Consider the following 14,316-nt stretch of genomic DNA (forward strand, 5'->3'; position numbering starts at 1 on the left):
TCAGAAATCTGGGGAACATAGTGAGTCTGGATAGTAAAGGTATAGGACAGTGGTGGAAGGGACATAAAGTTGGATTAGCCTGAATTTACTTTTTTCTTTCATAATTGAGATTTTATTGTGTTGAGGATCAGTACACAGACATTTCAATTTGTACATACCAGAATTCTTACATACCAAAAATCTAAGAGTCCCTGGGTTGTGATTCCTTATTAAATAGTTATTCTAGTGACTTTCCAGCTTTGATTTTGAAGGCAAATTTTCCTAAACAGGATATCAAGTACCAATATGTTCAAATGTCTTTGAATCCCATAAGTCCCACCAATTTACAATTTTAAATCATATACACTACATACCCCAATTTTCAATCTTTCACAATACATTAACAAAATTATTAGGAAAACTGGATTACCACAACCAAACATGTTGCAGAGTGCACACAGTTCTGACAGGGCAACAATAGAGGAGTGGTTTTCCTAGGAAACAATTCTACAAATATGGGAATGGAAGTAATTTAAAATGTTTAAGACATATTAAATGTATGACTGTGACTCCAAATTGCGATTTATGCTTTGTATTATAGAATATAAAATTAATCCCTCACCTGTGGAACATTTAGCTGATACCCTAGACAGTCTAAGCTTCCTATATTCAATGTCCCCCTATTTTCTGATTGTACCAAAAACTAAACAATCAGTAAAGGATTTCACTTTAAAAAATAATTTACATTTAAAAATGGAATGAAGTGGGATTCCCTCCTTCCTGTCAGAAAATCAGTGTTTACAACATAGTTGATCAAAATATTCCTTTGGATTACATAAGAAGGGAGACAAGGACCAGTGACATGACATAGTGTACCATTACCCAGAGTTGGCTTCTTTCTCTTCTATTTCATCAGAGGCTGGACTCTGCTGGTTTTCAGTTTCTCTGTTTTCTATGGGTAAATTTTTTTTTTTTTTTTTTTTTTTTTTTTTAGTTTCTTACTTAGCTATGTCAGCTAGTTTTCCCTTTGCTCCCTCTTTCCTTTTGACTGCACTTTCTGTCTGAAGATTAATCCGTTCCCACTGCCTTTTTGACTTTTATTTCACTTTTACAGAAGCAGGCTTAGCCAACAGCCTCACTGATCTCTTCTTGGATCTTTCCTTCACCACCCCTTCAACTGAGCTGATCTTTCTCTTGGCACCTTGGCAACAAATATGGTGTGTGCTGGGTACCTGTAGGCCATTGGTGCGCCAAGAACCTTTGTGAAATGTCTGCCTGACTACCATAGGCTGAATTTATTGATTTGAGCCCACTGAGCAGCATTTATATATTGCAGCTTGAGGAGTTAAGAAAGGCCTTAAGGTTTGTTTGGTTTGTTGGCTGAAACATGGATCAAAAGAGGACCAATCTGAGTGATTTGGAGATGCCCAATCTTCTTTAGCTTACCATAGAAGAAGGAATTCAAAGGTTGGAACGTTAAATGGATTTTCCACATAAAACCTACTCCTCCACAGTTGCAGCATCTGAAAATATACCTTTCAACAGGGGTTTGCAAAACAAATTTGTGAAGGAAGCCCCACCATTCCTGAAAAGATCTGTGATTGCTCCTCTTCTTAGCCCAGACATTGTAGTGAGAATTACTGCAATGAATAATTAGATTCTGCAGTGGCAGGGCCAATGGTTTTACTCTATTGCCAAGGGCAAGGTAGGTGTAGTTACCATAACGGAAAGCAGGGTCAAAGCCACAATCAGAATAACCTGACTCACATAATCTATAACTTTGGCTACACATAATAGTGTTTCTAGAATTGGATTGGATAGAAAGCCTACCAAATTCTTACTTGATCCATATAAACAGAAAACTCAGGTGAAGTAAACAAAAATCTAACTCAAAGCATAAAAACCACTCAATTGATTCCCAAATATGAGCCAGTTCAGAGATCCAGAGCTAGAATGAAGGGTAGGTTGGGTCCCCTTGAAAAAGGACCCCAGTACACTACCAAAAATTTATGTCAAAAATTTAATCTTTTTCCCATCCTTACCCAAAGGAACACATGGTTTTTATTAGGGTAAGTATGCATTGGGAAAAGGGAAATACACAGACCTTTCAGAAACTACTAGACAGTGGTTCTGAACTAACAATGATTCCTAGAGACTCAAAACATCATTGTAGCCCTCCAGTCAGAGTAGAGGCTTTTGGAAATCAGGTTATTGGAGTTTTAATTCAGATCTGACTTAAAGTGGGTTCCCAAATCCATCCTGTGGCCACTTCCCCAGTTTGCAAATGCATAAAATTAGAGTAGGTGTTTTTAGTGACTGGCAGAATACCTACATTGGTTCCCTTACCTACAGAGTGAAGGCTGATATGGTAGGAAAAGACAAATGGAGGTCATTAGAGCTTCCTTTGCCTAGGAAAATAGTAAATCAAAAAAAAAAAATAGCACATTCCTGGAGGGATTGCAGAGATTAGTGTCACCATCAAAGTCCTGGAAGATGCTGGTATGGTGATTTGTACATCTCCATTCAACTCTCCTGTGTGGCCTATGCAAAAAAAAGATCCTGGAGAATAACAGTGGATTATCATAAACTTATCCAGGTGATAACTCCTATTGCAGTTGCTGTATGTGTTTTCATTGCTTGAGCAAATTAACACATCTTCTGGTACTTGGTGTGTAGCTATTGATCTGGAAAATGCTTTTTCTCCAAACTGGTCCACAAGGCCTACCAGGAGCAGTTTGCTTTCAGCTGGCAAGGCCAGCAATACACCATCACCGTCCTATCTAAGAGGTATATCAACTCTTCAGCCCTACATCATAATTTATTTCCCAAGGATCTTGATCACCTTTACTTTCTAAAAGATATCACACTGTTTCATTGCATTAATGACATTATGCTGATTGGACCTAGTGTGCATGAAATAGCAACTACTCTGGGCTTACTGGAAAAACATCTGTGTGTCAGAGGGTAGAATATAAATCTAAAATTTGGGGTCTTATGCCTCAGTGAAATTCTTAAGGGTCCTATGGTGTAGAGCATGTCGAGATATCCCTTATATAAGGTAAAAGATAAGTTGTTGCATCTGGCACCTCCTATAGCCAAGAAAGAAGCACAGTGCCTAAAAGGCCTTATTTGGATTTTTCCCAGTGAACAGGTCCTGAAGGAACAAATAAGTTAAAGAACAAGGAACCCAAATGCCCATAGTTCCTCCTCCTACTATACCATCTACTCTCTCCCAACCTGTACATGGCCTCATGGGGAGTATTCTGTGAGGAAAAAAAGACTAGGGCCTCATTTAGAGATGGTTATTCAAAATATGCAGGTACCACTGGAAAATGGACAGCTACAGCACTACTTCCCTTTTCTGGAGCATCCCTGAAGGACAGTCCTGAAGGGAAATCTTTTCACTGGCAGAACTTCAGGCAATGCACCTCATTATGCCCTTTGCTTGAAAGAAGAAATGGCTAGATGTTTGATTATATAGCAGTATATGACCTGTAGCCAGTAGCTGGAAGGTCAAGGACTTGAAAGGAACATGATTGGAAAATTGATGACAAAGAGATTTAGGAAGGAGTTATAGACCTATCTGAGTGTGCAAAGGATATGAAGATACTTGTGTCCCATATGAATGCCCACCAAAGTGTGTTCTCAGAGAAGAGAACTTTAATAATCAGCTTGATAGTATGACTTAATGTGGGAATGTAATCAGCCTCCTTCCCTACCCACCCCTGTTATTATCAAAGGGCTCCTAAACAAAGTGGCCATGATGGCAGGAATGGAAGATATATGTGGGATTGGCAACATGGACTTCTACTCTCCAAGACCAATCTGGCTATGGCTACAGCTGTGGTGCCCAGTCTGCACGCAGCAGAGATCAACACTGAGTCCCTGATGTGGCATCATTCCCCAAGTTGATCAGCTAGCAACGTGATGGCAGGTTGAGTACATTGGTGTGCTTCTGTCATGAAAGGGGCAGCATATTACCCTTATTGGAATACACATTCTCGATATAGATTTGCCTTCTGTGCACATGATGCTTTTGCCAAAACTAGTCTCTGGACTCAGAATCCCTTAGCCACCAGCATGGTTTCCCCACAGCATTGCTTCTGACCAAGGAATTCATTTCACAGTAAAAGAAGTATGGCAATGGGCTCATGCTCATGGAATTCAGTGGTCTTGCCATTTTCACCATTATCCTAAATCAACTGGCTTGATAGAATGGTGAAATGGCCTTTCAAAGTTGCAGTAACAGTGCCAGCTAGGTGACAGTACCTTGCAGGACTGGGGCAAGGTTCTCCAGAATGCAGTATGTGCTCTAAATCAACATCCAGTGTATGGTACTGTTTCCACAAGAGCCAGGATTCATGGATCCAGAAATCAAAAATGAAAATGGGAGTGGTATCATCCTAGTGATGGACTAAAAAAAATTTTATTTCTGTTTCAACAACTTTTGCTCTGCTAGCCTAGAAGTCTTAGTTCCAAAAGAAAGAATGCTTCCACAAGAGACACAACAATGATTCCATTGAATTAGAAGTTAAAACTGCCACGTGGCCACTTTGATTTCTTCATGCCTCTGAGTCAACAGGCTAAGAAGGGAATTATGATGTTGATTGGGGTAGTAGATCTAAACAACCAAATGGAAGTTGAATTACTACTCCATGATGGAGGTAAAGAAAAACATGTCTGAAACAGTGGAGATCTCTTGAACATCTCAGTATTACCATGCCCTATGATTAAGGTCAATGGGAAATTACAACAACTGAGAAAGATTACAAATGGCCCAGATTTCTCAGGAAAGAAGTTTGGAGCCATCCCAAAGAACCATGACCATCTGAGGTATTTGTTTAACACAAAGGCAATATAAAATGGGAAGTAGAAAATACAATAATTATCTGTTAGAACTACATGACCAACTACAGAAATGGAGACTGTAATTGTCATGTGTATATGTATATACATATACATATATACACACATACCTATTTCTTATATATGTATATACACATATTTTATATATATACACATATATATTAAGCAATGTCTTTGTTTTCATTCCTCTCTTTTCTTTATCATATAAGAGATATTTTCTTTATTGTTCATTGTACATTTTAATGTTTAAATCATAGAATATCAAAAGATGAGTAAATATCACCCAGGAATTTTTGCCTCTTCTTCTGGGGAAGGAATTAGGGAATTTTCCGTTGTATCTTGTAAGGCAAAACTATTACCTTGTTATTTTCTTTATTTGAAAATTAAGAATGGTTTGAGGATATGTGTATGAGTATCAAGTTGACAAAGGATGGACTTGTGATAGTTAGTTTTGGATACCAACTTGACTGGATTAGGGAACCCCTAGAAACTCAGATAGGCATCATTTTCGATTTGTCTGTGAGAAGTGGCAAGCCCATGAGTGGAACAAGTAGGGAAGACTCTGCCTCATTTTGATACATTAAGGGCTCACAGAGGAAAAATACAGAAGGCAAATTGATATCTCCACCTGGGAGCTGAGAAAGACTCATCTGCCTTGGATATCAGAACTTCAGACTTGCTGGCATTTGGACCCCGAAACTTAATATCAATAGCTCCTTCCTTGTGCCCTTGGGCTTCCAGCCTTGAATTGAGAATGCCACTCTAGGCTTCCCTGGTTCTAAGGCCTTTGTATTTTGAATGACCCTTGCTACTGGAATTTCAGTGTCCCTAACCTGCAGATTATCTGTCATAAGACTTATAACATAAGATGCCATAATAGCATAAGCCAATTTCCGTATTAAATCCCCTCTCATGTATCTATATTCACATCCTATTGATTCTCTCTAGATAACCCTAATATATATGTAGCTTGATAATACTTCAAAATGAAGTTATAACTTATATGCAAAATTGGTTTCATAAAGTTGATGCTGAATAACTAATTGATTAATTGTTTGATTATACCCTCACCTCATAACTAAAGGGTATGGGGTGACTTAAAAGAATATTCAATTATTAATAAATATGGAGGAAATATATTTTATGTAATTATAATGAAGAAAACAGTGTACAAGTGAAATAAGGAATTAACCATAGAATAAAACTGAGGAAATATTTATATAGAAAAAAAATCAGGAAGTCTATATAGTTGCTAAAATGTAGACTAAATTTTAATTTAGAGTTCCCTAGTAAACAAAGCCAAGAAAGAAATATGATCAATTATGTTATTTGTACGATCCAAAAAGATAATAGCAGAATGCAGCTTTTCCTGAGCACTGAGTTCTGGTAGAAGTTGACTGATTAATATGTTTTGAATATCAAACGTCCTTATGGATGAATTTCTTTCTTCTTGTTCTTTTTTTTTTTTAGATTTCAGTTCTTCTATATTATTTATAGGTCCATTTACACTGAAGTAGTCACAGTAAACATTCCATTAATGAACTGTTGACAATTCAAGCAACCCTAAAAGCAACTTTATCCACAAGATAGTTATATTGCAGTTTTAGACATCTGACTAGGCATGTCCTCTTCCTTCTTAGATGTGACAGCAGACTTAAGTTGAAATTGGTAAGCCAAAGACCTGCGATAACTGACAGGAAGAGTCTCTAGACTCTTTAGACTCTGCAAGAGTCTCTAGGGCCAACTGTAAAAGTCTTCCCTGGGATTATTTCTTCCTTTGGACCTGAAAATCCCACTAGTAATGTAAATGTATCCTCAGCATTCAGACAAAATATAAAGAGAGAAGAGAAGAAAACGCAGCCAGTGATGGATGTTAAATCTAGATTTGTGAATGGGGCTGAGGGTCATAGGGCAAATGCTTTCCTAGTTCAAATTTTGCCTTCTTGTTCCCCATACTTGAAACTTAATAAAATTTAAAGGTATAACAACAGAAGGAAATGGAGAGAGGGAAGAAAGAGAGAAGAAAATGAAAGAAAAGAGAGGAAAAGAAAGGAGAGAGAGGGAGAAGGCAAAGGAAGGCAAGGACAGTAAGGGAAAAGAAAGAGTACCTGTTAGTAGTCCTGCAGAGCTCTCAAGTGAATCAGATTTTGCTGGCTGGATTAAAACTGTGTACTGAATTTGTACTTAGGTTTTTTTCCAATTATATGCCACAATATCTAATTTTAATGGTCAAAAAATTTAAAAGGTGTTCCCTTAATTCTTCTGTGGATTTGTGTTAACTATCAAATGGAATCTACTCTGATAAAACCTAGATTCAATCCAAATTTTTATTTAAATTATTTACCTTATCTTATAAAATAATATCAATTAAAGCAGTGGGAACTATCAGCTTATCAAAAATCCTATTGCATTAGATGGAATCATGAAGGCTGCCATGAGTTTCAGGGCTCTGATTATTGAAAGTAGTAAAGATCAGCTTAGGGATACTTGAATCTCAATCCATGAGTATTAATTTGGGAAGAATGCATACCTTTTTGATATTCTAATGAAAGCTACTAATCTTGTTTCTATGTAAGTGAAAACATGTCCATTCATGAAGACTGTAGATGCTATCCATACCCACCAATTAAATTAAATACTCTTAAATATTTAGTACTCTTTAAAAATGTCTCATAGATGAATTAAAATTCAAGTAATAATAAAGACATTCCTAACTACAGTTGTAAAAACATATGTAGAATGCTTATATAAATAATTTAAAGTTAATAATTTTAATAATAATAATAAAATCCCTGGTGGTTTCTGAACACTGGGTTTAGGTACCCTGGAAGACAGAGAAGAACCCTCATCAGGAAAGGGCCCAAGCCTCCCCCTTTTGGCCCAAGAATGGATAATTGAAACCCTACAACTCTCCTTCCCACAGACTGATGGCCTTTCTGTGGTCCCACTATAGGAATAAGGTTACCAGGTAGAAGCCAGGTAGGAGAAAGAGGTTTTGCTCTGCCTGCTGCCTTCCTCTTGCACAGCTGATTTCCCTAGTGCTCCCAGCCACCCTCCAAAAATGTGAAAATAGCAGTGAAATAGAAAGAGAGGATGGGAAGGCACAGAGCCCTTTATTCTAGATGGGGAAACTGAGCTAAAACCTCTGTATGTCCTATAGTACAAGGGCTCAGAAAGGCCCTTTGGCATTTAGGTGAGGTAGGCATTACTGAATTTCTTTGCAGGAAATTTAAGGAGTAAGGGGTCTGAGTGACCAAAATGCTTATCTGCATTCCCCAGAGTCCACTGACTTGTTCCTAGTATGACCAAGTTGGCAAGTGGCACCAAAGTAATAGCTTAAGGTCATCATTAATGACCTCATATATGAAAGATCAACCTCAGCATGCTAAAGGTATCAAGATACAATGTTGAGAAGAGTGTGATGTATGAGACTGGGTTGTGAAGGCCTGGCTACCCTAGCCCTATTTCCTGTGCTGCCCTACTTACCTCATCTGAGCCTGGTGCCCCAGATTGAAAGCCCAAGGGTTTTTCGGACCTGCCATTTGACTTAGACCTGTTGACTTGACCGAAATTCCTATTGGTTTTATTTTTGATAGCTAGAGTTTCCTCCCAAGTCATAGAAACTCCAGTTTCCATCCCCCTCTGCAGCACCTTATTCTTGCACTAGTCTCATTTTATATATCCTTTTGCTCTCCTGACTGAGAAAGGACTAGATTTCACACCTAATTAAAAGAGATTGTATTGCCTGCTGTTTCCTTTCTTGTTCATTTTCTCTTATGCCCAGGCAGCTTTTTATTCTCATGCTAAGTCCTATCCCTGGACCCCTGCAGTTTAAGGGACTGGCAGGAGCTGAATTCCTACAAAACAGAGAGCCAGGCCCTCTCCCACCTTCACCAGGCAGATTTTCCCCTTCAGTACTAACCCCTGCTTCAGCCCCATACATTGTGCTCCCTCTTACAACATAGTCACTTAGAATACATCACCACATTCAGCATGTTTCTAGTGAATGCCATCACAGGCTGACTTCATGTTTTTTACTCTGGTGAAAGGAGTAGGTTATTATTTTAAAACACAATTTCTCTTTTATCACTTTGCATCAGTTTCACGTTTATACTATGGTGGGTTTTTCCAAGTTTTTCTTTCTTTAAGGTGGGGAGGCATCCTCAAATACACAAAATGTATGTAAAGTTGTGTAGCTTTATAGAGTTGACAGGGTTTGGGTTTTGGGGGAGGGGGGTGGTTGTTTTGTGTGTGTGTGTGTGTGTGTGTGTGTGTGTGTTTTGAATAGCTCAAATGCCTATTCAGTGCCAATCTAGGAAAGAATAGAGTTAGCATTTTCACACCATTCCTTCCTATACAGACCTTGAATAACCATCTAATCAAGATGTGTTTTCAATGGGGACAAATCTTCTACAGTAGAGTATTTCAGATTTATTCCATTGGAATCTATACATTAATGCCCATTGGCTGAAAAGGACATGTTCACAAAAGCCTGGACTTTGCCTTGCTGTGGCAGAAACTTTTTCCCACTGTATTAGTGTTAAAAATGAAAGAAAGCCTGGGAAAGGAGTTGCCTCCACATTGTGTGCTGGAGAAACGAGGTGCGCTTGAATGGAGAGGCAGAGTCCCTCCCTCACATCTGTACCCATATCAGCAAAAAGCGATTCAGCCTTTCATGGCTGCTCATCGCAGTGTGGGGCCAGAATACTTAGGAAGATGTTTAAGAATTATGTCTGCAAAAATCCAGCTAGGCTTATCAGATCAGCATGTATATGTATATAAGTTTACATTTCTGTAGTTTTTAATGAAGTTGGTGACAACATTGCTGCAGTAATCATAACTCAGAATATTTAGCAGATAACTTGATTGTTTAGATTTACTTGACTTACAATCTGATTTAGTCAAACAAGCAGTTTGAATTTTTCTCATGGAATGTGTGTGTATGTGTGTGTGTGTATCTGTGTGATACAACAGCTTTTGATGTTGACCATTTCTTGTCTCTAAAGCAATATCCATAACTTTCAATGTATTTTTTTATCCTACTGAGATAAGGACGGCTCTAAATCTAAATGTCAATTCAAGTTCCATTACTCAGAATCCAGTATATGCAGTGAAAAGAGCATCAAGAGGAATGGATTCTAATCCCAACCCTCTCACTTATTAGTTATGTAAAACTATGGGCAAGTCACTTACACATTTTGAGAACCCAACTTCATCTTATAGCAAATAGGAATAATAAGACATATCCTGAAAACATAACAGAAGTAAATAAGATTATACACCAAAATATTACATGGCATTCATTGTTAAAATAATTGTGATAAAGACACTTCCCAGAATTATCTGAAAGAAGTCATCTCAGTCATACATGACATCTCAACATCTCCAGTGTTATGCTATGATTTAAAGATTGTTCTCACCTGTTTAGATAAATCTGTTTTAGCCTGCAATCCCAGCTACTTAGGAGGCTGAGGCAAGTTCAAGGCCAGCCTTAACAATTTAGCAAGATTCTGTGTTGAAATACACTAAAATGAATGGAGCTCTGTAGTAGAGCACCCTTGGTATCACCAAAAAAAAAAAAAAAATTAATTAGCCCATTTTACTCAGAGGTGATGATTTTACTACCTACTATTTTAAATGAAAAAAAGACCTTAGTGATAGTAAAATTATATATAGAAAACTCTACATTTTAGTATCATGATGAGTTGTTTTATTTCTTACATTGTTCCAAGAATGAGGAATCTGAAGAATGAATTGGAGAGAGGAATTCTTGAGAGCCATCTGAGAGGTGGTATAGAAGAATAGGAAAGCCATTAATGTGGATCTAAATGTTATCATCATTATCCCTCATTTTCACAACCTGAAAATACAGGGGCAACAATGGATCAGGCTTACCATGGCCTCCACATTGCTGACTATTGTCTTCCTCAGGTAGTTTTAATAGTTCCCTGGAGCATATGCATAGGGTACTCTGTTACCTAGGGCAAATGTATATCCCACCCATTGTTTACTCTTGCTGTTCTGGCCTAAGTACTCTAATGTTCCCCTTCACTCTAAAAATGCCCAGTGTAAATGTGATCACCTGGTATAATCCTGTCTTCCAGATCAGCATACCCAATTTTTACTTTTTTAACATTCCCTTTACATTAAGCCTCAGAAAACCACCCATATTCTACATAACCATCTTAGAGAGTGCTCAGACAGGTTCTCAGAGATAACAATGATCCTTTAGCTAGCAGATTACTTTCTATAATCATCCATCATACAGAAAACATGGTGGCAGCTGTTCAGTAGACATTGTAGCCTGGGTTGAATTTTCACTTATGTGTTGTGGGCTATAGTATATGACATATAAACTAATAGGAAGGGGATTTATTTCTAAACTATGAATACTGGTATGTCTAGGAATAAAGGAAGTTTGAGAAATTGGCAGAAACAGAAACTTTTCTGAAGGACCTAGGCTTAGACTTGTCTAAAATGAAAGTAGAGTGTTCCCTGAGAACAAGTCTTCCATTTGCCTCTCAGTTCTTCCTTGCTGAATTCATAGAAATAGCAGTCAAAAGATGCATCCCATTATTCAACTCACAATCTCAGCTGAAGCTCTGGACCAAGATGGATTCAATATCCAATATCTAGGGCACTGAGGCAGGACCTGGGAAAGAGCTCCAGGCCTTGTACCTTTAGGCTTCTATGTACAGTCTGCTCATCACTCTGCCTGTGTCTGCAAGAAAGGTGATTTTAGCATTTCTCACCTGAGACTTAGGTTTTAGGAAAACCATTAAGTTAGATCTGACACGTGCCCTGTTTTGTGTCTGCCTTGCTGTACTGCAGGTGACATCAGTTGCAAGGGGATGACCGAGCGCATTCACAGCATCAACCTTCACAACTTCAGCAATTCCGTGCTCGAGACCCTCAACGAGCAGCGCAACCGTGGCCACTTCTGTGACGTGACGGTGCGCATCCACGGGAGCATGCTGCGGGCACACCGCTGCGTGCTGGCAGCCGGCAGCCCCTTCTTCCAGGACAAGCTGCTACTGGGCTACAGCGACATTGAGATCCCTTCGGTAGTGTCAGTGCAGTCAGTGCAAAAGCTCATTGACTTCATGTACAGCGGCGTGCTGAGAGTCTCGCAGTCAGAAGCTCTGCAGATCCTCACAGCGGCCAGCATCCTACAGATCAAAACAGTCATAGATGAGTGCACACGCATCGTGTCGCAGAATGTGGGCGATGTGTTCCCAGGCATCCAGGACTCGGGCCAAGACACACCACGGGGCACTCCTGAGTCAGGCACGTCAGGCCAGAGCAGTGACACGGAATCAGGCTACCTGCAGAGCCACTCACAGCACAGTGTGGACAGAATCTACTCCGCACTCTATGCCTGCTCCATGCAGAACGGCAGCGGCGAGCGCTCCTTCTACAGCGGTGCAGTGGTCAGCCACCATGAGACAGCGCTGGGCCTGCCCCGCGACCACCACATGGAAGACCCCAGCTGGATCACACGCATCCATGAGCGCTCACAGCAGATGGAGCGCTACCTGTCCACCACCCCTGAGACCACGCACTGCCGCAAGCAACCCCGGCCTGTGCGCATCCAGACACTGGTGGGCAACATCCACATCAAGCAGGAGATGGAGGACGATTATGACTACTATGGGCAGCAAAGGGTGCAGATCCTGGAGCGCAATGAATCCGAGGAGTGCACAGAAGACACCGACCAGGCTGAGGGTACCGAGAGTGAACCCAAAGGAGAAAGCTTCGACTCTGGTGTCAGCTCCTCCATAGGCACCGAACCAGACTCAGTGGAACAGCAGTTTGGGCCAGGGGCGGCCCGGGATGGCCAGGCAGAGCCCACCCAACCCGAGCAGGTCGCAGAAACCCCCGCTGATGGCGGCCCACAGCCAAACCAGCTAGAAACAGGTGCCTCCTCTCCAGAGAGAAGCAATGAGGTGGAGATGGACAACAGGGTCATCACTGTCAGCAACAGCTCAGAGAAAAGTGTCCTGCAACAGCCTTCAGTCAATACGTCCATCGGGCAGCCATTGCCAAGTACCCAGCTCTACTTACGCCAGACAGAAACCCTCACCAGCAACCTGAGGATGCCTCTGACCTTGACCAGCAACACACAGGTCATTGGCACAGCGGGCAACACCTATCTGCCGGCCCTCTTCACTACCCAGCCTGCAGGCAGTGGCCCTAAGCCTTTCCTCTTCAGCCTGCCACAGCCCCTGGCGGGCCAGCAGACCCAGTTTGTGACAGTGTCCCAACCTGGTCTGTCAACCTTTACTGCACAGCTGCCAGCGCCACAGCCCCTGGCCTCATCTGCAGGCCACAGCACAGCCAGTGGGCAAGGCGAAAAAAAGCCTTATGAGTGCACTCTCTGCAACAAGACTTTCACCGCCAAACAGAATTACGTCAAGCACATGTTCGTACACACAGGTGAGTGCTGGTTGCCTGGAGGCCTAGCAACAGGGGGGCTGAGGGAGCTGTGGGAATGGAAGGACAGGACAGGAGGTGGAAGAGAAGGTTTGAAGTCATCTTTCAGATTTTAAAGAAACTCCACCACAAGCCCATTCTAGAAGCCCTAGCTGTGCCCAAACATAGAAATGAAGTACTCTACCACTGAAAGACAAACTCACAGAAACTCTAGGTATAGTAGGGATGTCCTAGTGATGTGCAGCCTGCACAAGAGAAGAATCAGGACATAATATAGACCATAGTCAAGTATTTAAGTTTCAGAGGCAGCATAATACAGTAGTTAAGAACTTGAGCTCTGAGGCCAGAACACTTGGATTTGGATTCAGGCTTAGCCACCACTAAAAGGTGACAACTTTGGAAAAATAACTTTTCTTTTTTTTTTTTTTTTTTTTTTTTTTTTTTTTTTATTGGTTGTTCAAAACATTACAGAGCTCAAGACATATCATCTTTCATACATTTGACTCAATTGGGTTTTGTACTCCCCAAATACATAATACAGACTCACTTCTGTTACATACTCACATTTTTACATAATGGCTTATTAGTGACTGTTGTATTCTGCTACCTTTCCTATCCCCTTCTATTCTAAAGTTTCCTTGTCTATAAAATGAGAATAATATCAATACACCTTCCTTATAGTGCTTCTTTTTGAGGATTATGTTAATTAGTATATATAAAATTCTTAGAAAAACTCCTAGCACAAAATATGCACTATATAACTGGTAGTTATTATTAGCATTATTAAGATGGCTCAAAGGAGGCAGACATTAAGTTTATTCTCTTCAGCTCTAAAAATAGAACTAGGCCCATGATTGAAAGCTCCAAGGAGTCTTTCAACTAACTAGAAAAAGAAATATAGTTATCCCTAACATGGGACAGACTGCCTCCGAAGGAACTGGTTCCTGTAGTGAGAGTTATTTAAGGACAGAATGGATGATCATTTCACAGGGATGCTGTAGAGAGGATTCAGTCACTAAGATGGGCAGGATAGGTGTT

The 14,316-nt window shown here is 40.3% G+C and overlaps 1 protein-coding gene across 32 annotated transcripts in view; it reads left to right on the top strand.

Moving 5' to 3' along the window:
- The window catches only part of Zbtb20 (zinc finger and BTB domain containing 20), a 793,227-nt gene that overhangs the window by 745,372 nt on the left and 33,539 nt on the right, over window positions 1-14,316 (top strand). For all 32 annotated transcript variants that reach the window (XM_078044200.1, XM_078044182.1, XM_078044180.1 and 29 more), the window contains one exon: window positions 11,677-13,281. In XM_078044200.1, the coding sequence (XP_077900326.1) occupies window positions 11,677-13,281 (1,605 nt within the window). The remainder of the gene's footprint in view (window positions 1-11,676; window positions 13,282-14,316) is intronic.

The sequence above is a fragment of the Ictidomys tridecemlineatus genome, chromosome 3 (genome assembly GCF_052094955.1).
Source record: "Ictidomys tridecemlineatus isolate mIctTri1 chromosome 3, mIctTri1.hap1, whole genome shotgun sequence".
Taxonomy (NCBI): Eukaryota; Metazoa; Chordata; class Mammalia; order Rodentia; family Sciuridae; genus Ictidomys; species Ictidomys tridecemlineatus.